Genomic DNA, 23,794 nt, shown 5'->3' with positions numbered 1-23,794 from the left:
AACACACCATTCACTCCAAAGGACAGATCAACCACAGAAAATAAGTAAGGAGACAGAGGCACTAAACAACACACTAGAACAGATGGACTTAACAGACATCTACAGAACACTACCCAAAGCAGCAGAATACACATTCTTCTCAAGTGCACATGGAACATTTTCAAGAATAGATCATATACTAGGGCACAAAGAGAGGCTCAGTAAATTCAGAATGATTGAAATTGTACCAACCAGCTTTTCAGACCACAAAGGTATGAAACTAGAAATAAATTATGGAAAGAAAACAAAAAAGCCCACAAATACGTAGATGGTTAACAACATGCTCCTAAATAATCAATGGATCAATGACCAAATAAAAACAGAGATCAAGGAATATATGGAGGCAAAAGACAACAATAACTCAACACCCCAAAATCTGTGGGATGCAGCGAAGGCTGTGCTGAGAGGGAAGTATATTGCAATACAGACCCACCTCAGGAAAGAAGAACAATCCCATATGATCAGTCTAAACTCACAAGTAATGAAACTAGAAAAAGAAGAAAATATAAGGCCCAAAGTCAGTAGAAGAATGGACATAATAACGATTAGAGCAGAAATAATCATTATTTATTTCTATTGAAAGAATCAATGAAACCAAGAGCTAGTTTGTCAAGAAAATAAACAAAGTAGATAAATCCCTAGCCAGACTTACCAAGAAAAAAAGAGAGTATACACACATAAACAGAATCAGAAATGAGAAAGAAAAAATCACAATGGAAACCACAGAAATACAAAGAATTATTAGAGAATACTATGACAAATTACATGCTAACAAATTGGATGACCCAGAGGAAATGAACAACTTTCTAGAAAAAAACAACCTTCCAAGACTAACCCAGGAAGCAATGGAAAATCTGAACAGACCAATTACCAGCAATGAAATTGAATTGACAATAAAAAAACTATCTAAGAACAAAACTCCTGGACCAGATGGTTTCACCGCTGAATTTTACCAAACATATAGTGTAGACCTCATATCCATCTTCCTTAGAGTTTTCGAAAAAGCAGAAGAGGAGGGAATACTTCCAAACTCATTCTATGAGGCCAGCATCACTCTAATACTAAAACAAGGCAAATACACCACAAAAACAGAAAATGACAGACCAATAACCCTGATGAACATAGAATAATAGCAAGCCAAATTCAAAAATACATCAAAAAGATCATTCATCATGAAGTGGGATTTATTCCAGGGATGCAAGGATGGTACAATATTTGAAAATCCATCAACATCATCCACCACATCAACAAAAAGAAGGACAAAAACCACATGATCATCTCCATAGATGCTGAAAAAGCATTTGACAAAATTCAACATCCATTCATGATAAAAACTCTCAACAAAATGGGTATAGAGGGCAAGTATTGCAACATAATTAAAGGCCATATACAACAAGTCCACAGCCAACATCATAATTAACAGCGAAAAGCTGAAAAGTTTTCCTTTAAGATTGGGAACAAGACAAGGATGCCCACTCTCCCCACTTTTATTCAACATAGTACTGGAGATCCTAGCCATGGCCATCACACAACACAAGGAAATAAAAGGGGAAAGTATCCAGATTGGCAAGGAAGAAGTTAAACTGTCCCTGTTTGCAGATGACATATTGTACATAAAAAACTGTAAAGAATCCTCCCCAAAACTACTAGAACTAATACCTGAATTCAGCAAAGTTTCAGGATACAAAATTAATACACAGAAATCTGTTGCATTCCTATATACTAACAATGAACTAACAGAAAGAGAAATCAGGAAAGCAGCTCCATTCACAATTGCATCAGAAAGAATAAAATACCTAGGAATAAGCCTAACCTAGGATATGAAAGACCTATACCCCAAAAACTACAAGACACTCATGAGAGAAATTAAAGAAGATACCAATAAATGTAAGTAAATCCTGTGCTCATGTATATGAAGAATTAATATTGTCAAAATGGCCATCCTGCCTAAAGCAATCTACAGAGTCAATGCAATCCCTATTAAAATACCAACAGCATTCTCAATGAACTAGTACAAATAGTTCTAAAATTCATATGGAACCACAAAAGACCTCAAATAGCCAAAGCAATCCTGAGAAGGAAGAATAAAGCAGGGGGAATTACACTCCCTGACTTCAAGCTCTACTACAAAGCCACAGTAATCATGACTATTTGGTACTGGCACAAGAACAGACCCACAGACCAATGGAATAGACTAGAGAGCCCTGATATAAACCCAAGCATATATGGTCAATTAATATACGATAAAGGAGCCATGGATATACAATGGGGAAATGACAGCCTCTTCAACAACGGGTGTTGGCAAAACTGGACAGCTACATGTAAGAGAATGAAACTGGATTATTGTCTAACTCCATACACAAAAGTAAATTTGAAATGGATCAAAGACCTGAATGTAAGTCATGAAACCATAAAACTCTTTGAAGAAAACATAGGCAAATATCTCTTGAACATAAACATGAGCAACTTTTTCCTGAACACATCTCCTCAGGCAAGGGAAACAAAAGCAAAAGTGAACAAATAGGAGTACATCAAGATAAAAAGCTTCTCTACAGCAAAGGACAGCATCAGTAGAACCAAAGTACATCCTACAGTATGGGAGACATTCAAAATATATAAAGAACTCATATGCCTCAACACCCAAAAGCGAATAACCCGATTAAAAAATAGATGGAGGATATGAACAGACACGTCTCCGAAGAAGAAATTCAGGTGGCGAACAGGCACATGAAAATATGCTCCACATCGCTAATCATCAGGGAGATGCAAATTAAAACTGCAATGAGCTACCACTTCACACCAGTTAGGATGGCCAACATCAAAAAGAGCAGGAACAACAAATGTTGGCGAGGATGCAGAGAAAGGGGAACCGTCCTACACTGCTGGTGGGAATGTAAGCTAGTTCAACCATTGTGGAAAGCAGTATGGAGGTTCCTCAGAACTAAGAAATACCATTTGACCCAGGAATTCCACTCCTAGCAATTTACCCAAAGAAAACAAGATCCCAGATTCAAAAACAAACATGCACCCCTATGTTTATCGCACCACTATTTACAATAACCAAGATACAGAAGCAACCTAAGTGTCCATCAGTAGATGAATGGATAAAGAAGAGGTGGTACAAAAATACAATGGAATATTATTCTGCCATTAGGAGAAATCAAGTCCTACCATTTGCAACAACATGGATGGAGCTAGAGGGGATTATGCTCAGTGAAATAAGCCAGGCAGAGAAAGACAAGTACAAATGATTTCCCTGATTTGTGGAGTATAACAACAAAGCAAAACTGAAGGAACAAAACAGCAGCAGACTTACAGACTCCAAGGAGGGACTAGCGGTTACCAAAGGTGAGGAGTGGAGGAGGGCCGGTGGTGAGGGAGGGAGAAGGGGAATAAAGCACATTGTGATTGGCACACATGGTGTGTGTGTGGGTCATGGAGAAGACACGTAGTGACTCTATGGCATCTTCGTACGCTGATGGACATTGACTGCAATGGGGTGTGTGGGGGGGACTTGATAATATGGTTGAATGTAGTAACGACAATGTTGATCATGTGAATCCTTCATAAGAGTGTATATCAATGATATGTTAAAAAGAAAAAGACCGATTTGCTGCCAGATTTAAAATCAGATTTGAGAGAATCTCTTTTAAGAACTGGTGGAGGTTTATGACCAATATGAGGGGGTAAGGAACTGCAAAAATATATTCTTTTAAAATTGAACTATACAAAATGCTCTGAATAGCTGCACTGACGGCAAACCCTAATTTTTATCTTCTGCTGCCCTCTTGTGGTCATATCTGGGAATGACCGTTCAAGATTTGGCGTGCAGCCCCCGTGTGACATAGAATTTGGGGAAAACCCGTGAGAACTGTGGAAGCATAAAAGCTATTGGGGGCTTATGACCAATAGGAGGGAGCCAGGAACTGTAAAAATATATTATTTTCAAAGAATTAAAATACATAAAACGATCTCTGAACAGCTGCACTTAGTACCTGCAAACCTGCAGTTTTTGGTGCTCTGCTGCCCTCCTGTGGACATATCTGGAAATGACAGTTCTAGATAGGGCTTGCCGTTCCAACGTGAAATTGGGTTTAAGAAAAACCTGATTTGAGAATTAGTGAAGCCTTAACAGCTAGTGGGGCTGATGACATCCAAGTAGTCAGGAACTGTCTCTCTATCATTTTTAAGAAATATTTTAAAAAATGCCTTCTGTGCGGCTGTACCAAGTGGCTGCAAACCTGGTTTCTGCTACTTTGCTGTCCTCCTTTGGATATAGGAGAAAATGACAGTTCAACATTTGGCTTGAAACCCCAGTGTGAAGTGGGATTTTTGAGACACATCCCCTAAAAACTGGTGGAGGTTTAAAGGCTGCTGGAGGCTTATGACCACACCAGGTAGTCAGGAACTGTGTATGCATATTATTTTGAAGTGTATACCTGCCATCTGACCAGCTGTCCCAGTCTCCTAAGAACTGGTGGAGGCTTAAAGGCAGCTGGAGGATCATGATCAGTCAGAGGGAGTCAGAATGTATATATATGTATGTACTTTTAAAAAATAATAAAAACATATAATCTACCCTATGACCAGTTGTACCAAATTAGCTACAAACCTGAAGTTTTTGCGTCCTCTGCTGCCCTCCTGTGGACATAGGAGGAAATGAAAGTTAAAGATGTGGCTTGCAGCCCAAGGGTGAAATAGGATTGGGGAAAAATCTGCCCTAAGAACTCATGGATGCTTAAAGGCTAGTGGAAGCTTATGACCAATACCAGGTAGTCAGGAACTGTAAAGACATTATTTAAAAATAATTTAAAAATATAAAATACCCTCTGAGCGGCTGCACTAAATAACTGCACACCCTAAGTTTTTGGTCCTCTGCTGCCCTCCTGTAGACACAGCAGCATATGACAGTTCAAGATTTGGCTTGCAGCCCAACGGGGAAATCTAATTTGGAAGAAACCTCTCCTTAGAACTCATGGATGCTTAAAGGCTGGTGGGAGCTTGTGACCAATACCAGGTAGTCAGGAACTGTATGTATATTTATTTTTAAATAATTGAAAAATATATCTGCCCTCTGACTGGCTGTACCAAGTGGCTGCAAACCTGAAGTTTTTTGTCTTTTGCTGCCCTCCTGTGGACATAATGGGGAATGGCATTTCAATATATAGAGAGCAGCCCAAGTTGAAATATCTGAAACTTCTCCTAAGAACCGGTGGAGACTTATGACCAATTGGAACGAGTCAGAAACTAAAAAATAATATTATTTCTTAATAATTAAAATATATAAAATGCCCTTTGACCGGCTGCACTAAGTGGCTGCAAACCTGCAATTTCTGGTCCTCTGCTGCCTTTCTGTGAACATAAGAGGAAATGACAATTCAAGTTTGGATTCCAGCTCCAGTGTAAAATCTGATTTGGGAGAAACTTCCCCCAAGAACTGGTGGAGGTTTAAATGCTGGTGGAGGATTTGACCAATGAGAAGGATTCAGGAACTGTAACAATATATTATTTCTTAACAAATGAATGAAATGTCCCCTGGGCACCACAAACCTGAAGTTTTGGGTCCTCTGCTGCCCTCCTGTGGGCACAGCGGGGAATAACTGTTCATGGTTGGATTGCAGTCCCAGTGGGAAATTGAATTTGGGAGAAACCAGTCCTAAGAACTGGTGGAGGATTATGAGCAATATGGAAGAATCAGGAACTGTAAAAATATATTATTTATTTTCTTTTTTTCCCCTCATTATCAGCTTATATTGTGATGTATTATTTCTAAATAATAAAAAATACATAATCTGGGAGTCTATCTTTTGCTCAAATTTTCTTCGGTAGTTATACTTCCCTACTAGAAGTTAAAATTAAATTATCAAGTTATTCAACTTGAATGTGTCTAGGGAGTTTATCTCAGGCACATCCGGATTGCAGAAATAAGGCTGTGGCTATAGGACATGTAGATTGTAATAAGCTTACTAGATTAGAACAAAGGAGCTGATAGTTCTGTGTTCTGGGATGGTCAGAGATCCTGTCAATCCCGCTAAAAGCCTGAGTTATTTTGGTCTTTTGAACTTAATTTCTATTGCTCATGGGTCTGACAGGGAATTTATTCATTTTAATTAGAATCAACATCCCTAATGAAAGCCTCACTCTGTCCTTTAAATAAATGTGTCCCTTAACAGTAATAAAAACTTGAGGTCCCAATCAAGAGATCTTGCTCACCTCTCTTATAGGTCTGCTTGAAACACTGAGACCAGTTCTAGTTGCCATCATTAGAGACGCCAATACTGGCAAGAATGGGGAGGAATCTTGAGACATGACAAATGCAGGCTCTTGAAGACAATCAGTGCCATTAGGCTGAAAGGAAGAGGACACAGGAGAGGCATGAGAGCTGGCTTCAGTCCATGGGAAGGGCCATCGTGTAAGATGGACCAAGAGAAGGAACACAGTCACTCCTGACTGTGCTCGGAGCTTTGTGTATCATATCTAACTAGGTGTCCATAGCAATCCCCTGGAAGTAGACAGACTATTGCAAGAAACTAAGTGGGGAGGCAGCACAGGGACTTGCCCACATGGCCTATCTGCTGTGTGCTGCAGCTGGGCCAGGGTTCCTAGACTAGAAGACCGTCTGGCCTCATCTCACTACCACTGGAACAAAATTTCATGATGCATGTGTAATATTAGAGCTTTCTAAATTTAGAGCCCATAAAATGGTGTGGGAGTTATGTAGTAGTTTCTGACCATCAGACATATCCAAGCAAAGGCTTAATGACTATTGTCAAAGATATTGAGAAGGTGATTTATTTATGCCTTGAGGGACTCATCTATGAAGGCACCTTCCAGCCTTGAGATTCTGGGCTTCTATGCTTTGGGTAGGATATACACTTTGGGTATAAAATGGTATTTCCCCCTGTATTTTCCATTTCCTCTTCCATCCCACGCCCCTCTCTCCTTCAGGCGGGTATTCTGTTCTGGGAACATTCCTTTTTAAAGGAAGGGCTGTGGAGGTTGGCAGGCTGGCAGTTTGGCAGTTGGGATGAGAGAAAGTCCATACTCTTCTCTCTGGTTGTTAAGCCTAGTTTTTGACTAAGTTTTTTTTACTAAGTTTTTGACTAGTTAACTAAGGAGATTGTTACACAACTCTGAGGCCAACCTGGAAAGATTAGAGGAGGAAGCGATCGCATCCCCTCTCCTGCAGTCCCTCCAGTTCCTTGGTGCCCTGGATGGGGCAAATTCCAAACCCCTGGATGTAGAATTTAGGGCTGGGATTGATTTAAGATACTCTGCTATCCCATCAGAATGGGAACTTGATATAGAAATCAGGTTGACTTTGGGACAATAAAGTTATATTTCTTACACACCTGGACTTGTGAGTAGAGACCTGTTTTAACCTTGGGAGGTGGAGGGTGTCCCCTTTGAGCAGCTGGAGAGCAGCAGCAAATATGGTTCTTGGTCCTCTGCTGCCCTCGTGTGGACATAGTAGGAAATTACAGTGCAAGATTTCACCTGCAGCAAGAATACTGTACTTGGGACTTGGGGGAAAACTGCCTGAGGAACCCGAGGAGGCTTATGGCGAATAGGAGGGAGTCAGGACCTGTTTCTGTGGGGTTCAGGAGAAAGGTGCAGAACTCATACAAGCTGCCAATGACTTCAGGAGCCTCTCTTTTTATTCGTGATGTTTATTTTTCCTGGAGACACTTGGATCCAGAAAGCGAGCCATCATCGGAAGACCCCCCGGGCAGGCACCTCTGCGGTTTTTGGCCACGATTGGCAGCCACGGACACAGTGCCAACTCCCCAACACCTCCTCCTCATGTGCTTGGAGTAACAAGTCTGCGGGTGTCTCTGATTTTGCAGCTTTTCACACTCTCTGTTTCACCGTCTGTCTCTACGCCACCATCTCGACACACATGTCCCCGTCACCCTCAGCTCTGCCCGCACAGGGAGGACAGAGATGGTCCTTCTGTTTGGATGAATGGGAGAGGGGACACTGGGCACAAAGCAGGGAAGGGGGCTGCCAATCACCGGGAGCCCCTGGCTTCTGAATCCCCAGGCTGGCTTCTGTCTACGGCCTAGTGGCTTTCTTCCCCGGTCAGCTCCCTCCTGGGCACCCACCATGCTGCCCAAACTCGCCCCCAAGGCCTCTCGCTCTGCTGCCCACTGGACAGGATGTGTCATCTGGGCCTCCTGCTGCCTGCCCCCTGCGCCTCATTCCCAGCGGGGAGCCAGGGCCCCGCGCACCTGGCCTGACCTCCCCCGCCCTCCCCTCACGCCTCCAGACCCTGCCGCAGCCTGCGGTCCAGGGCCAGGAGTTGCCTCAGGAACCCCCGGTTGGGGATGATGCCTCGGTGGTCCTTGACCTTCTTGATGGCCTCCACCAGGGTGAGGTGGTGGTACAGCATGAGGTAGGCCAGTACCAGGGTGGCGGACCGGCTCACTCCCACAGCACAGTGCACCAGGATCCTCCCTGTGGGGACAGATGCAAGAGGCAGCGTGGGCCTGTCTGCAGTGGGCTGCAGGAGGGCTCAGCGACAGGCGAGGGGCAAGAAGGGCGAGCGAAGCGCACGGAGACAGGGCGGGGGGTGGACTAGTGGTGGTGACAGTGTGGCTTCTCGGCAAGCGGGCGAGGGCTGGACAGAATGAGGCAGAGAACGCGCAGCGGCCCAGTGCCTGTAAACTTGAAAAGGGCACAGAGGGAGAGGCTCATCACTGATGTAAAACCCAGCCTCGGGCCAGTAGGGACTTGGCTGATACCTGCTAAGTGCATTCAACAGGCCCTTCCCTCCCTGGCCTCCCACCCTCCTAGCTTGCTCTTTCTAGCAACCATTTTGAAGGGGTATTTAATATATTCCTTATTTATACAGGTAAATATATTGTTCTGATCACTAAAGGTAAAAATAATTGGAAACCACAGAGATATGTAAAGAAGCAAACTGCCTCTCTCTTCACATTCCGGGTTATTTCCTCCTTATCTTAGAATGTATTGTCCTTTAAAAACGGGGATTGAGGGGTACAAACTTGCAATGATAATAAATAGGTCTACTGGGTGAAAAGCACAGCACAGGGCATACATCTGCAACATCGTCATCACTGCGGTGACAGATCCTAACTGCACTTCTGCGGTGAGCATTCCGTAATGGATGCAGCAGTTGAGGTGCTATGTTGTAGACCTGAACTTGATATAAAAAAATGGCTCAGAGAGCATTTTTCTTCCTTGAACCCTGTGTCTTGGCCTTGTGTGTCTTGTCCCTGAGACCCGTGTCCAGGCGGGGGCCACCGTGCCTTCCCTCCTACCTCCCGGCTGGCGCAGCGCCCGGTGGATGAAGTCTGCGGCCGCCTGGAAGTGGGTGCTCATGTCGAAGGCCGGCGAGTCATGGGCCTCGACCCCCAGGTAGCGGATGCCCAGTGCCTCGTAGGCGTCAGGCGGGCCCCGCCACCGGCTGTGCGAGGCGTTGAGGACGTGGGTGATCCCCAGGCGGCGGAGCTCCCGCCGGTTGTTCGCTATGTCCCTGTGCGGAGGAGAGGTTACTGGTGGTGGCGGCGGGCAACCCTCGTCAGTGGCCCGCCTGCTGCTGGGATCTAACGCCGCTGGCGCCATCCTGACGACCCAGAGGGAGCGCCAGGGCGGCGGTGCCCCGCAGGCTAGTCCTTGAGAAGGGGTTGAGAGTATTGGGGGGTTTTGCCCAGGAAGAGACTAAGGAGCTGGGTGAACAGCAGCCCTGATAAAATCCCGAGAGCCTGCCCTGGGGCAGCACATCTTATTTGACCTGCCGCAGGGGTTTGCGGGATTGGCACCGCGTGCAGGGCACTCCACGCAAACAGTGGGGTCTAGCTGAAGGATGACTGGAGCACCCTGGAGGAGAGTCACTGTCCTGTCGCGGGTGCTCTAGCCGAGAGGGGAGGTCACATGCCAGCTGGGATGGCAGAGGGGATTCACACATCAGGTGGGCTGCTGGCCCAGCCACCTCTAATGCCCCTGTCACCCTGAGACCGCATGCTGCTGACCTTGCTCCCCTCTCTAGCTGCCCTGGTGCCTTACACTGTCTTGGATGCCCCAAATCATCTTACATTTTGCCAGTTTCGCCCTGCTCGCTTTTGACACCATCCTGTGTCATGATGTCACCTTCAGGTGTTCACCCGGCCAACAGCCCTGGGCTTAGTGGGAGATGCCTCTCGGGTCACATGGTCACATCTCTGGGCAAGCGCCCTGTCCAGTGCAAACCCCTCAAGTAGAAAGGTCACTGAACTTGAGCCTCCAGGTCTTGGCTCTGCTATTTATGACCTGTGTGACCTTGGGCCAGTCACAGCTTCTCTAAGCTTCAGTTTCCTCATCTGTAACCTGGGGATGGAGGGTACCTACCTCACAAGGCTGTTGTGAAGAGAGAAATCACATGTGAAAACTTGCTAACTTCAAAGCCCTTTAGAGAGGGGGGTGGGTACTCCTCCCCCAGTGGCCTTGCCTCCAAGGCCCCCATCCTGCAAACCTCTGCATATACTGTGGCTTTGCCTGGTCATCCCTTGGCTGACGACCCACTGGTCCTGGATCCCAGTGCCCGCCTTTGCCCAGAGCCATATGCCAGCAGACAGAAGGTCAGAGAAGTCTCTGTTATGTCTAGCACATAGCTCTGGCACTCGTAATAAATTTTGCTAAATGAATGAACCTACTGAACAGCGTCTTTCTGTTCAGAACTGGGTGTTATCAATAACTCTGCCCAAACTCTCCCGCCTCCACTCCGCCCATGGACCCCGCCCCTCAATCCTCAACCTGGGGGAGCAACATAACTCAGTGCCTCTCTGCCACTTTTCCTTTCTCATGTGCACACACACACACACACACACACACACACACACTCTCAGCTGTGGCCCCAGGTACCTACTGGTCTCCGAGGTAGAGGCCCGGCCAGACCTCATCGGCATGGTTACAAGCCGTTTTGCCCGTGTACAGGAGCCTCTCCAACTCGAAGACGTTGAGGAAAGGGTGTTGAATGGGTGGCATCTCTTCCAGGGCTCTCCTAGTGCGAACAGGAGACCTGGAGCTGCTCCGGGAGAAGCGGGCCATGAAAGTCAGGGAGGCCCAGAGCCAGTTCCCAGGACACATCTTAGGGGTGGCAGGACCCCTGGCTGCCCTGAGGGCGGCTCCGTCTCTAGGTGGCTGCTGGAAGAGGAAGGGATGTGAGACACACCTGAGCGAGGCCAGAGCCACTGCTTCCCCTTCTGCCAACTGGGCTGGGCCCCGGGGGGGCAGAAGACTCTCAAGGGAGGGCTGGGAAAGGGGGCCCTGTCACGGCCTCCAGTCTCTCCTTCAAGCTGCCGTAGCTCCTCTCCCTGCTCTTGGGCTCTGCCACGCAAGGAGGTGGGAGAGTCACATGTCCTTGTTTACGAGGAGAGGGAGCCGCCCAGCTGCTGGCTTCTGCTCCCCCCACCCCCAGCACGAGTGCATAAACATGCACACACCCATCTGGTATTTGGGGGGCAATGCCTACTGCTGCAGCTCTTGCCAGCCTGAATCTGGGTCTCAGCTGCCCAGGGCTACGTGCAGAGAGGCCAGGGAGCTGGGCCGGGGCCGGGGGTGGCTTTGGACCCATCAGAGAACATGAGCAGGAAGACAGCGGCAGCTGGGGCCTGCCGCTGGGGCCGTGACATATGCCCAGCCTGCCTCTTCAGTGCAGGGAGATGGGCTGCTTTAACCCATTAGGGCCGCGGCCGCCTCAGAGAGAAGCCTGCTAGGGGAGTGTGTGTTGGGGGATGGGGTGAGTCGGGAATAGTAATAAAGAGGAAGTGTGTTTAAGAAACACTTGCAGAACTCATGAGCTAATGGAAGAGGATGCCAACCTGTGTGCACAATGGGCCGACCATCCTCCCCTGCTCAGCACACAGAAATCACTGATTAAAACCCATCTCTAAGGTGAGCATTTGTGAGTTGAAGCAGGGCTGGAGTATTGTGTCTGCGTGTGAGGGAGAGGCAGAGGGTCTGGGGGCTGGAAAGGGGAGGAGAGGGCAGGATGGGGATCCTGCCAGGCCCGGGGGCTCAGAGCCTGCGGTTAGAGTCATGCTGTTGGAGCCAAGGGACCCTGCACAGCACATGCGGTCAGCAGTGAGGCGGTTAGCCATGGGCCTCTGTGGACAGCGGGGCCCTTCAGAAGGTGCAACAAGGTGCTGAGCTGCAGAGCTGGGGAGGGCTAGTCCTGGGACCTTCAAACAGCAGACTGTGGCAGGACTCCCCCATACACACACGCGCGCGCGCACACACACACACACACACACACACACACACACACACACACACACACAGTCACTCCCGGCCTGCACATCTGAGAAGGTGGGCTGGCCCAGGAAACCCCCACCCACTCCTGTCCCTGTCTTCTGCCCATGGGCCTCAACTGAAAGCCCAGCAGTGAGAGGCCATCTTTGTCCTGCCCACACTCTGCACCCACCCCACACTCTGCCCCCACCCTCATGCTCTGCACCCTCACCCCACACTATCCCCCACACCCTGTGCTCCCCACCCCACCCTGTGCACCCCACCCCACACAATCCTCCCACACCTTGTGCTCCCCACCCCACACTCCCCCCACACTCTGTGCTGCCCACCCCACACTCCCCCCGAGACCCTGCACTCTCCCCGCCCCCCCACACTCTGAGGCAGGGCCCTGCTCCCCATTTCCCCCAGGCCAGGGGAGACCAGGCACTTCCAGGGCTCAGGAGCAGAGGCTTAGGATCAGGACTGGTGAGCGGAGACTGGGTCTTGGGGTGTTTAGGGAGAGATGTTTCCTCCAGGTCTGGGTCGGAAGCAGCACGGGAACAGCGCCACAGCCACCCCCACCTCCACCCCCAGCGCCATGCCCCTGTCTCCTCAGGCCCCGAGACCTCGTCCCTCTGTTCCCCGCGGCCCTTGCTGGAAGCAGATCCTGCTGCGGGCGACGCCGGGTGGCACCAGGCAGCGGGCGGGCGGGCAGGCGCGGAGGACTCCCGCCGCTCGGGCGGAGCGGCCACCCGGTGCCCGGCACCTCCCGGGGCGCCCCCAGGGCCCGGAGCGGCCGGGTCCCCCGCGCTGCGCGGCTGTAACACGTCCGCGGCGGTCGTCCGGCCCCTGCCGCCCAGCGGCGCGCAGCGCAGGCAGCCCGGAGGGTCCAGCGGCTCTGCGGCCGCCCCGCAGCCCCTGCCCCGCAGCCCCCGCAGCCCCCCGCCCCGCTACCCCCGCGCCGCCGCCCCTCACCTGCGCGCGGCCTCAGGCGCCCCGGCCGGAGGCAGGTGCGGGCAGCCCCGCCGCCATGAGCGCTTCCCGCGCCGCCGCCAGGCCGGCTGACGGATCAGCATCTATTTTTAAGCCATGACACGCACGTCGAAGCAGGGCTCCTATCGGTGTGTGTGTGTGTGTGTGTGTGTGTGTGTGCGCGCGCGGACACGCAGCGGGGCTCGGCCGTGCGCAGACACACGCCCGCGGGCACGGGCACTTTCGGAGCCGCGCCAGTTACAGGGCAGGTTGCCCACAGATGACATTATACACGTCGTCCCAGACGGTGCCTTAAACGCCTGGGGTTCCTTCCCAGAGAGCGTTAACTACATAGACACACAGGACGCATGCACACTCGTGTATTTCTCTTTCCCAGCACCACCAATGCCATACATAATGGTTGGTAACACTAGTTAGTATTTCCCACAGTTCATGTGTTGTTTCCCATACCTTAACTCCTTTTATCCTCACTACAAGTGTCTGAGGTAGGTAGCATTATTGTTCCCATTTTCCCGGGGAGACTAAGGCACAGAGGAGCTGAGTGATTTGCGCATGTCCTGGGCTGAGCTGAGCTTCAGCTGGCAGTCTGGCCCCCAAGTTCATGTTCTTAACTGCTCTCGAAACCAGGGACCCAGGCAATGGGTTTCTAGAAAGCTCTTTCCACCAGCTCAGCTCACAGTGAACGCCACTTTCCCGGGACTCTGGAAGAAATTCGTGTGGGTACCCCTTCACCTCTGCTGACTATTAAGTGATGCTTCCCTTCACTTGCTTTTCTGCTGTAGTCACCTTGACAGCGCCAAGACTGCAAACACTTTGAAGGCGAACACTGCGTGGCTGTCCCACATGCCTAGCAAATTGTGTGATGGGGAGGTGGGAAGAAATGAATGTTACTGGACCATGCTGTTGAGAACCAGGCCCACTTGCACTCCAGGGCATCTGTCTGGCAGGAGGAAGGCAGGAAAGAGATAAGGTCAGGCTGGACCTGGTTTAGGATGAGAAGCTGTTATCAACTGTTTATTGACTTCATTCCCAGCGGGGGTGGTAGATCAGGCTTTGATCTGGGGTCAGAGAAGGTATTGGTCATAGTGATACAATCCCCAGGTCAGTTCTGTGCTGAAAAGGAGGGCCATCACAGGCTGCCACCCGAGATCAGTTTTCCTCCTCCTGGCCTTTTACTCTCTGGAGAAGCAAACTCAATTCCTTTTCTTTCTGCCTTCTTGGTATGGCAGTTTACATGAAGAAAGAAAAGCCTCACCATTGAAAATAAAGTCTCGACCTGGGAAATTTGCAATTTCAATTTGTAGTTCCAGGAAAATTCAGGTAAAAAAAACTGTCACAAGTCAAATGGTGAAGGAGCACCTATTATCAGACTAACCTCATTTTAAGTGACAGAGTCTTTTAGGGTTGGTGGGTTGAGATGATGTTGTAGATGGACTTGAACTCAATCTTTAGCAAGACTTCTGTTTCAGTCCTGCATTCCACTCTTCTCAAAAAAGCTGGGTAAATATTCTTTAAAACATACTGTGGACAAACTGGGCAGAAATCTATGGGTAACCTTACGAGTTGTCAGTGGATCAATATGTTCATGAGGACCATTATTTACCAAGGCTTAGTTCAGTGGCTTTATGTTTTTCTTTGTAAGTAGGAGGTCTGTTATATTTCCAGGTGACACCAAACTTAGCCAGGATGGAGAGGGGAAAGGAGAATGGATGGAAGAGCAGGAAGAAGGTAAGACAGGATGGGGGAGCCAGGAAAGGGGGAAGGGAAGTAGCATGTACTGAAGTCGATTACCTGTCAAGTTTGGCGTTAGCATTTATCAGCTCATTTAATCCCACCCAGTTTTTAGGTAGGTGTTATTTTCATTGAATACAGGAGGCAACTGACAGTAGGCCAAATTAGTTAACTCACCTGCAGCTAGTAAGTGGTGGAGCACAGGTCCAAACCCAGGGTTATCTGAGTCCAAACTTGTATATTTCAAGATGAATCTGGAGAGTCACTTCCTCTGTAAGGCCTTTCTAGATCTACTTTTATTCGTCCATTTCCTTCTTTGTGCTTGCATAGACTTCTGTCAAAGGACCTATAAGCTATATTTCACTTCACTTATTTCTCTATTTACTGATTCTCTGTTCCCAATGCTAGAAGTCATGAATGGATCGCTACACCGGGGTCAACAGAGATGGAAAAATAAGGCTACTTGAAAGCTGGAAACAGATTTCCTAGTGGTCTCAAAAGCCTGCCCCTACCCCATATTTAAATAAACAGAGTGGGAGAAGTAGAGTGGGGGAAAAACCCGAGAAAGAACAACAAATATGTGTTCAAGGGTAATTCTAACTGCTGCCATTAACTATGGGCTGTTAATGGCATAGTTGATACGGTGTATCAACTAATTCTATCCCATTAAGTAGGTCCTATTAATTCCATGTGACAGGTGAGGAAACAGGTTTAGAGTGGTGGTAAATCCACACTATAGCAACCGAATAGCTAATAAGTGGGATTTCAGCATGAATTTAAACCTAGGACCGTTTTGGAGTAAAAACTGTACCTCAAACCACTGTGGCAATTGTACCTAAAGAAAAATCGGGGTAATAGTTACAATGTATCAGGCCCTACTGAGGGCCAGACATTCGGTAGAAATTAGACGAGTTTCTCGTGGGAATGGGAAGGAAGACATTCTCAAGCCCAGGGTACTTGTGCCTTAGGCTCCCAGTGGCAGGATCTGTCAGGGGGCGGTGTGCATGCTGGAGGTGGGACAGTCGGCCTTTCTATGGGTGTGGGGGTTCCCTCCTGCTGTGCTGTGATCCTTCCCCTAAATGGAGGAATGCCGATGGACAGGAACCCACTCCCTCCCAACCATGCCCAAAGGACCATGGTGCCCTTCTTTCCTGAACTGGCCCATTCTGACTTCTGCTACATGTCTAAACAGCGCTTTTACAAAACTAAAGGGTCAAGAGACAGAGGATGAAGAATTGTGACGTTAGTGATGGGAGGGTGGTGAGGGGAGGTGGGGCAGAGAACGACTCTGATGCCCTTTGAGGTGCCCAGGATGGATAATGATTTACCTGCTACATCTCCACCCTCCAGCCCTTGCCCTTTGGCTTCTTCCTGGCCCCTAGTTAGCATCTCCTCCCCAAGGTCCTCCACTAGTGATCTGGGTGCCTGGCCTCTCGGATGGCAGCCGGGTGTGAGTGGGGGTTTCCCTGTCTGGGCTCCTGCTGGCCCTGAATTGGGTAGAGTGAGAATCTGGTTTTTGCTTCAGTTCTAATACCTTCCTTCTCTGCCTTTCTGCCAATGCATTCTGAAGCCATAGTCCCCTGGATTTATCTAAGGGGGAACACATCTTACCACTGTGATTATTAATTTTCTTCTGAGAACCGCACATTCTCAGAAGGAGCAGGTATTATTAGCCTGACTTGGTAATGAAAATAAACTAGAGATTAGTACTCCTATAGCAGAAATAAACCAGGTTCATTATTTGCAAATAAAACAGGATGCGAAAGGAATAGGCAGTAAATCTCACTATTATCAAAAAAGGAAGAAAGTAAACAGCACATTTGAAAAAGACTGAAAAGAAATATGCCAAATATAAAAAGAGATAAACCCTCCTCAGAATGGGATTACAGATAATTTTTATCTTGTACTTTAAAATATCTACTTTTTCCAAATTTTCTACCATCAGTATGAATTAATTTTAAATGTTAGGTCTGTAAAAATTGTTTAAGATTTCCTTAGTGGCTTCACATGTGGCAATTTTAGTAAATGTCCTACATGTACCTGAAGAGAATATTCAATCTCTGCTTTGGGGATACAAATGTCTATCTTTATTTCCCTACTATATAAAGTTTTAAAATATCCTAGGTCCTTAAATTTTAAATCTTGATTGACCAGCTTTTGAGAAAGGGATAAAAATCTCTTACGTTTGTGGGTTTTAAAATTTCTTCCTCTAATTCTGTTTATTTTTGTTTGGTATAGTACCAGGCTGTGTCATTAGATACATAAATTATTTTTTGAAAAAAATTATTATTTAAACCTTTTTTAGTCACTAGGCAGTGTAAGACTCTGTAAAGTTTCTCTCTTTGGTGTATATATATATATATATACACACTTCATTTCTATTTTAAGTATAACTCAAACTGTTCATAGCTAGGTTTAAAAAAGAGTATTTTAATAGTGATTCTCTATTTATATTTATTGTGCTTACTGGTGTATTGAAAATAATCTCTGCTACCTTTTTAAAAAATTTATCATGCTTTCTCTTTTTTATTTTCTCCTTTTCTCTTTTTGGTTGGATTTATCTAGTGTTCTTTATTCTCTTTATTGAGCTCTGTTGATTTGAAAGTTAAATGGAGTCTAAATTTGATTGGTACTTTTACCCTCTCCCTGAATGAGACAAGGGTTTTTATTTTATTTCTCTCCAAAATATTTTCTCTCCCATCTTCTTTATTATTATTATCCAGTACTGTGAAGCCAGCTTTCCAAAAATTTGTTTTAAACATCATGAGTCACATAAACACACATAGTTTAAAGAATCGATGCATTCTGCAATTCTTGTAAAAAAAAAATAACAATCTTCTGCCTGTAGTTCTCCATCTGTGTCTCCCTCTCTCCGCACATGTGCCATTCCCTGGAACCAAACATATTGAGCAGATATTTCCCTAATTTTGTATCTCTCAGTAATATATTTATGATGGCTATCTCTTGATTTTTCACTTTTAGGCATTATCTATTTATTTCTCACTATAAACATTGAGAATTTGCTTCTCTTTTATTACGTCCCCCACAAAATATATGTAAACATCTGCTCTTGATGCATTTTTCTTATATGCTATATCATAACTTTGTTATGTAAGTAGTCCGTGTTTAAGATATGAAAACTATATGATAGTTACTCACGCTCGAACTATGCCATGATTACTTTTCTTTTGTTGCCCAGCTTTCTTCTTTCCCTTCTGTTACTAATTATTTTTGTTTCTTTTGTTGCTTAATTTTCAATGGGCATCTCCCTAATTCAGCCCTGTGCTTTTCCACAATGGCCTAAATCTCTCAGTAAACATAATCAATTTTTTCTCAGTGTCATTTTTTTCTGTAAGTCCTTTTCTGGAGCCTTCTGACTTATCCCCATCGGGAGTGGTTGCTGTCCGTACTATGTGGAGCTGTTATCCTGGAATTCCCCTCAGTCAGATACCCTCTGGTTTAGCTCTTCTGGAAACAGGCCTTCAATCTTGTGCTGGGGTAGGGAAGGAGCAGTAGCCTGGCTGTGCAGTGCTAACACATCTGGGGATTTTAACTTAACCAAACTTTCAATCAAGTCTGTGTTTTGGTCCATCTTCACACTTACATCCAGGGCACCTAGTATTGCCAGTCGCCTGGCCGTTTGGGTGTTCTGCAGTGTAACACAGATTGATCACCAATATTTCTCAACTGACTTGCCTTCTGCTTCTCAGCATCCAACATTTTGTTGCTATTGAAATATTTCCTGTTCTTTTCATTCTGGAAGGTTTTATATATATATATATTTTTCTACTCTTTCAACTGTCATTTTGTGGGGTTTTGGAAAGAAGCAGAATTAAACACTTGTTTTTAATAAGCTATCTTTAACTGGGACTGCCAGCTGGTTTTTGAAAACACACAAAAAATGATTGGTATTCTAATTTTTTTTCCACATTCAATATTTATTTAGACTTACCAGCATATTTGAACAATTCTTTTGCATACTCTTGCTTCTTTTCCCTGTTCATCCCTTCTAGGTTCCTTTATTTCTTATTTAGTGGTTCTTTGAGTAAGGAACTATTAGTAGTAAATTTCTAAGTGCTTGACTGTCAAAAAATGTCTAATTTGCCTTGACTTGTAAATGGTATTTTGCCTGATTTTAGAAATTCAGGTTCCCTGTTCTGTCACCTCAGCACATCAAAGATATTACTTCATTGCCTTCCAGCATTTAGTTTTGCTGATGAGAAATCTTTTTCTCAGGGCTTTTGCCTTTACTTTGTTGTTATTTGCCTCTTTGTTGGCTTTAGAATTTTCTCTTTGTCCTTGTAGGACACTGGCTTCCCAAACAGTATCTGAATAAGCTCTTGGTCACACAAAACTGAGATCATTGCTAGAGTAAGGGAGGAAGGGATATCTGAGAAGGAACTATAAGGTCTGATTTACTGAGATTTTTGAAGTCTGTTTTAAGGTGGGTTTTTTAGTGCAAGGACTTGATTGATAGAGTTTAGGATTTGTGGAAACAGCAAGGTGAGGATTTGGGGATGAGGTAGTTAAAGAGCCTTGGAATATAAACTGTATGTTGATACTTTCTTGAGTTGCTGGTGTTTTTGATAAGTTCCAAGTGAACTATAAAGGTATTTGCAACTTTCCTGTTCTTGGACAAGAGTCACCCAGGGTAGCAAAATTCTGCTAACAAAGACAATGGAATAGTGAACTCATGCTCATGCAGACACTGAAGTATATGGGGTAGATGGTTTTGGATTTCATTGTCCTCCCTTGCAGCCATTTTTAAGCCCGAGCTAGAAGAGAAGAGGCTGTGAGTATGTGCGTATGTGATCAGTCCAGATCGTCACTGCTATTTGAAGCATCCCGATCGAGTTTCTGAGAATGGTTGGTTCAACCCCCACCATTCTGAAGGTTTGTTTTTAAGTGTACGCATAAGACTTTCCTGCTTTTTTTGTTGGATGATTATTTGTTGAATTATTTGTTGGGAGGGCTGTTGGGCTGCAGCGTTTGAAGCTCTGGGGACCAAGCTTCTGAACCCCACAATACAGGCTAAGAGGAAGGTCATGTTCTGAGTCTGTAGGTCCACTTCTCACCGAGAGCCAAGAGGCCACCTCCCTAATATGGTCTCTCCAAATCAGACTTGCTATTATTAGCCAAACTATCTTATCTACTAATTTGTTTGTTTCTTAGACATTAGTAACATTTAAGATTCTAGAGAGGTCTGCAGGCATGTAAGTATGCCATTCTTCCCCTAAAAGTACCTATCCCCCGACAAGAGGCCATTATCTCTTGAATGCAGCTCCATTCTGCACCACGGTCTAATTTCATGAGCCTCTCAGGTGAGAAGTCCCATAGCTGTGGTGGCATTATTTAACTCATCTGCTCTGCTCTAGGATTTGCCCTACTTTTTATTTTATTTTATTTTATTTTATTTTATTTTATTTTATTTTATTTCTTTCTTTATTTTTTAAAATTTATTTATTTATTTTTATTTTTTTGAAGAACATTATGTTTAGTAGGCTCTCCCCTACTCCAAGTCCCCCCACAAACCCCATTACAGTCACTGTCCATCAGCATAGTAAGATGTTGTAGAATCACTACCTGTCTTCTCTGTGTTGCAAAGCCCCGCCTTTTCCCCCAACCCCCACATTATACATGCTAATCATAATACCTCCTTTCTTCTTCTCAACCCTTATCCCTCCCTACCCTCCCATTCTCCCCAGTCTCTTTCCCTTTGGTAACTGTTAGTCCATTCTTGGGTTCTGTGATTCTGTTGCTGTTTTGTTCCTTCAGTTTTTCTTTTGTTCTTATACTCCACAGATGAGTGAAATCATTTGGTATTTGTTTTTCTCCACTTGGCTTATTTCACTGAGCATAATACCCTCTAGCTCCATCCATGTTGTTGCAAATGGTAGGATTTGTTTTCTTCTTATGGCTGAATAATATTCCATTGTGTATATGTACCACATCTTCTTTATCCATTCATCTACTGATGGACACTTAGGTTGCTTCCATTTCTTGGCTATTGTAAATAGTGCTGCAATAAACATAGGGGTGCATCTGTCTTTTTCAAACTGGAGTGTTGCATCCTTAGGGTAAATTCCTAGAAGTGGAATTCCTGGGTCAAATGGTAGGTCTATTTTGAGCATATTGAGGAACCTCCATATTGCTTTCCACAATGGTTGAACTAATTTACATTCCCACCAGTAGTGTAGGAGGGTTCCCCTTTCTCCGCAACCTTGCCAACATTTGTTGTTGTTTGTCTTTTGGATGGTGGCCATCCTTACTGGTGTGAGGTGATATCTCATTGTGGTTTTAATTTGCATTTCTCTGATAACTAACGATGTGGAGCATCTTTTCATGTGTCTGTTGGCCATCTGAATTTCTTCTTTGGAGAAATGTCTGTTCAGCACCTCTGCCCATTTTTTAATTGGATTATTTGCTTTTTGTTTGTTGAGCGTGAGCTCTTTATATATTTTGGATGTCAAGCCTTTATCAGATCTGTCATTTATGAAAATATTCTCCCATACTGTAGGGTACCTTTTTGTTCTATTGATGGTGTCCTTTGCTGTACAGAAGCTTTTCAGCTTGATATAGTCCCACTTGTTCATTTTTGCTTTTGTTTTCCTGCCCGGGGAGATATATTCATGAAGAAGTCGCTAATATTCACATCCAAGAGATTTTAGCCTATGTTTTTTACTAAGAGTTTTATGGTTTCATGACTTCAGGTCTTTGATCCATTTTGAATTTACTTTTGTGTATGGGGTGAGACAGTGATCCAGTTTCATTCTCTTACATGTAGCTGTCCAGTTTTGCCAGCACCATCTGTTGAAGAGACTGTCACTTCCCCATTTATGTCCATGGCTCCTTTATCGAATATTAATTGACCATATATGTTTGGGTTAATGTCTGGAGTCTCTGATCTGTTCCACTGGTCTGTGGCTCCGTTCTTGTGCCAGTACCAAATTGTCTTGATTACTATGGCTTTGTAGTAGAGCTTGAAGTTGGGGAGTGAGATCCCCGCCACTTTATTCTTCTTTCTCAGGATTGCTTTGGCTATTCAGGGTCTTTGGTGTTTCCATATGAATTTTTGAACTATTTGTTCCAGTTCATTGAAGAATGTTGTTGGTAATTTGATAGGGATTGCATTAAATCTGTATATTGCTTTGGGCAGGATGGCCATTTTGATGATATTAATTCTTCCTAGCCAAGAGCATGGGATGAGTTTCCATTTGTTAGTGTCCTCTTTAACTTCTCTTAAGAGTGTCTTATAGTTTTCAGGGTATAGGTCTTTCACTTCTTTGGTTAGGTTTATTCCTAGGTATTTTATTCTTTTTGATGCAATTGTGGATGGAATTGTTTTCTTGATTTCTCCTTCTATTGGCTCATTGTTAGTGTATAGGAAAGCCACAGATTTCTGTGTGTTAATTTTGTATCCTGCAACTTTGCTGTATTCCGAAATCAGTTCTATTAGTTTTGGAGTGGAGTCTTTAGGGTTTTTTTATGTACAATATCATGTCATCTGCAAATAGTGACAGTTTAACTTCTTCTTTACCAATCTGGATTCCTTGTATTTCTTTGTTTTGTCTCATTGCCATGGCTAGGACCTCCAGTACTATGTTAAATAACAGTGGGGAAAGTGGGCATCCCTGTCTTGTTCCCAATCTCAGAGGAAAAGCTTTCAGCTTCTCGCTGTTCAGTGTGATGTTGGCTGTGGGTTTATCATATATGGCCTTTATTATGTTGAGGTACTTGCCCTCTATACCCATTTTGCTGAGAGTTTTTAATCATGAATGGATGTTGAATTTGTCAAATGCTTTTTCAGCATCTATGGAGATGATCATGTGGTTTTTGTCTTTTTTTTTGTTGATGTGGTGGATTATGTTGATGGATTTTCGAATGTTGTACTATCCTTGCATCCCTGGGATGAATCCCACTTGGTCATGGTGTATGATCCTTTTGATATATTTTTGAATTCGGTTTGCTAATATTTTATTGAGTATTTTTGCATCTACGTTCATCAGGGATATTGGTCTGTAATTTTCTTTTTTGGTGGGGTCTTTGCCTGATTTTGGTATTAGGGTGATGTTGGCTTCATAGAATGAGTTTGGGAGTATTCCCCCCTCTTCTATTTTTTGGAAAACTTTAAGGAGAATGGGTATTATATCTTCTCTGTATGTCTGATAAAATTCCGAGGTAGGATTTGCCTTACTTTTTGTGCCTTTTGTAAAACATGAAGAGACTTGGGCAGGAAAGAAAGCAATCTAGGAGTTCCCCTTGAGTGGGTAAGGTCGGAGAAGAAAGATACCTTTTCCCTCCACCCTTCTCAAGTTCTCAGTTGGGGCCCCTGGAATAATAGATTAATAAGAGAAAAGCATACCAATGTATTAATATGAGATTTATGTGATATGGGAGCCTTTATAAGGCAATGAAGACCCAAAGAAATGGTTAAACCTGAGTGTTTTTTATGCTAGGTTTGATGAAGAGTGGAGAATCATGGCAAAAGCATGTGAGGATAAAAAGGGTCTGAGTTAAGAGTAGCGACCTCGGGAAAAGTGCAGGGCCTGTTTGACCCAAGACAGTTTGTCCACAACAAACTTTGAGAAGAAACCTTCTAAATAACTCAGTGTCCAAGGCTAGTCTGATGAATGAGTTTATTTTGGGGTCTATGCACATCCTTTCCCTGTGAGCTTTCCTCTAATAGATGCACAAACAAAATAAAAACAGAAACAAATACTAGTGTTGCAAGTACCAAAGCAGCTTACCACCAAAATAAAAGTTACTTTTCTTTTTTCAACCTTAATCGTATGACCAAAAG

The 23,794-nt window shown here is 45.1% G+C and overlaps 1 protein-coding gene and 1 long non-coding RNA gene across 9 annotated transcripts in view; one reads left to right on the top strand and one right to left on the bottom strand.

Annotated features, from left to right (window-relative positions):
* Positions 1-7,693: 7,693 nt before the first annotated feature.
* DUSP26 (dual specificity phosphatase 26) lies at positions 7,694-13,413 on the bottom strand. Of its 6 annotated transcripts, XM_073219015.1 has the most exons (6): positions 13,246-13,386; positions 11,213-11,367; positions 10,907-11,065; positions 9,324-9,538; positions 8,311-8,496; positions 7,694-7,992 (listed from the first exon to the last, which is right to left on the bottom strand). In XM_073219015.1, the coding sequence occupies exons 3-6, from the start codon at positions 11,023-11,025 to the stop codon at positions 7,955-7,957; spliced, it is 558 nt and encodes a 185-aa protein (XP_073075116.1). In that variant the 5' UTR covers positions 11,026-11,065; positions 11,213-11,367; positions 13,246-13,386; the 3' UTR covers positions 7,694-7,954. The 6 variants fall into 6 exon arrangements, with proteins under 6 accessions (XP_073075116.1, XP_073075115.1, XP_073075112.1 ...); XM_073219014.1 differs by lacking the exon at positions 11,213-11,367 and having other exon boundaries at positions 8,390-8,496; positions 13,246-13,406; XM_073219011.1 differs by lacking the exon at positions 11,213-11,367 and having other exon boundaries at positions 13,246-13,405.
* The window catches only part of LOC140845202 (uncharacterized), a 31,265-nt gene continuing 18,844 nt past the window's right edge, over positions 11,374-23,794 (top strand). For 2 of the 3 annotated variants that reach the window (XR_012123975.1, XR_012123972.1), the window contains exon 1: positions 11,374-11,934. This is a non-coding gene — a long non-coding RNA (uncharacterized lncRNA). Of the gene's footprint in view, positions 11,935-14,928; positions 14,992-23,794 lie in introns of all 3 variants that reach the window. The other variant, XR_012123973.1, reaches the window with a different exon arrangement.

This window comes from Manis javanica, chromosome 12 (assembly GCF_040802235.1).
Source record: "Manis javanica isolate MJ-LG chromosome 12, MJ_LKY, whole genome shotgun sequence".
Classification (NCBI taxonomy): Eukaryota; Metazoa; Chordata; class Mammalia; order Pholidota; family Manidae; genus Manis; species Manis javanica.
Note: the sequence above shows the minus strand (reverse complement) of the source record. Positions and strands in the feature narration are given on the sequence as shown.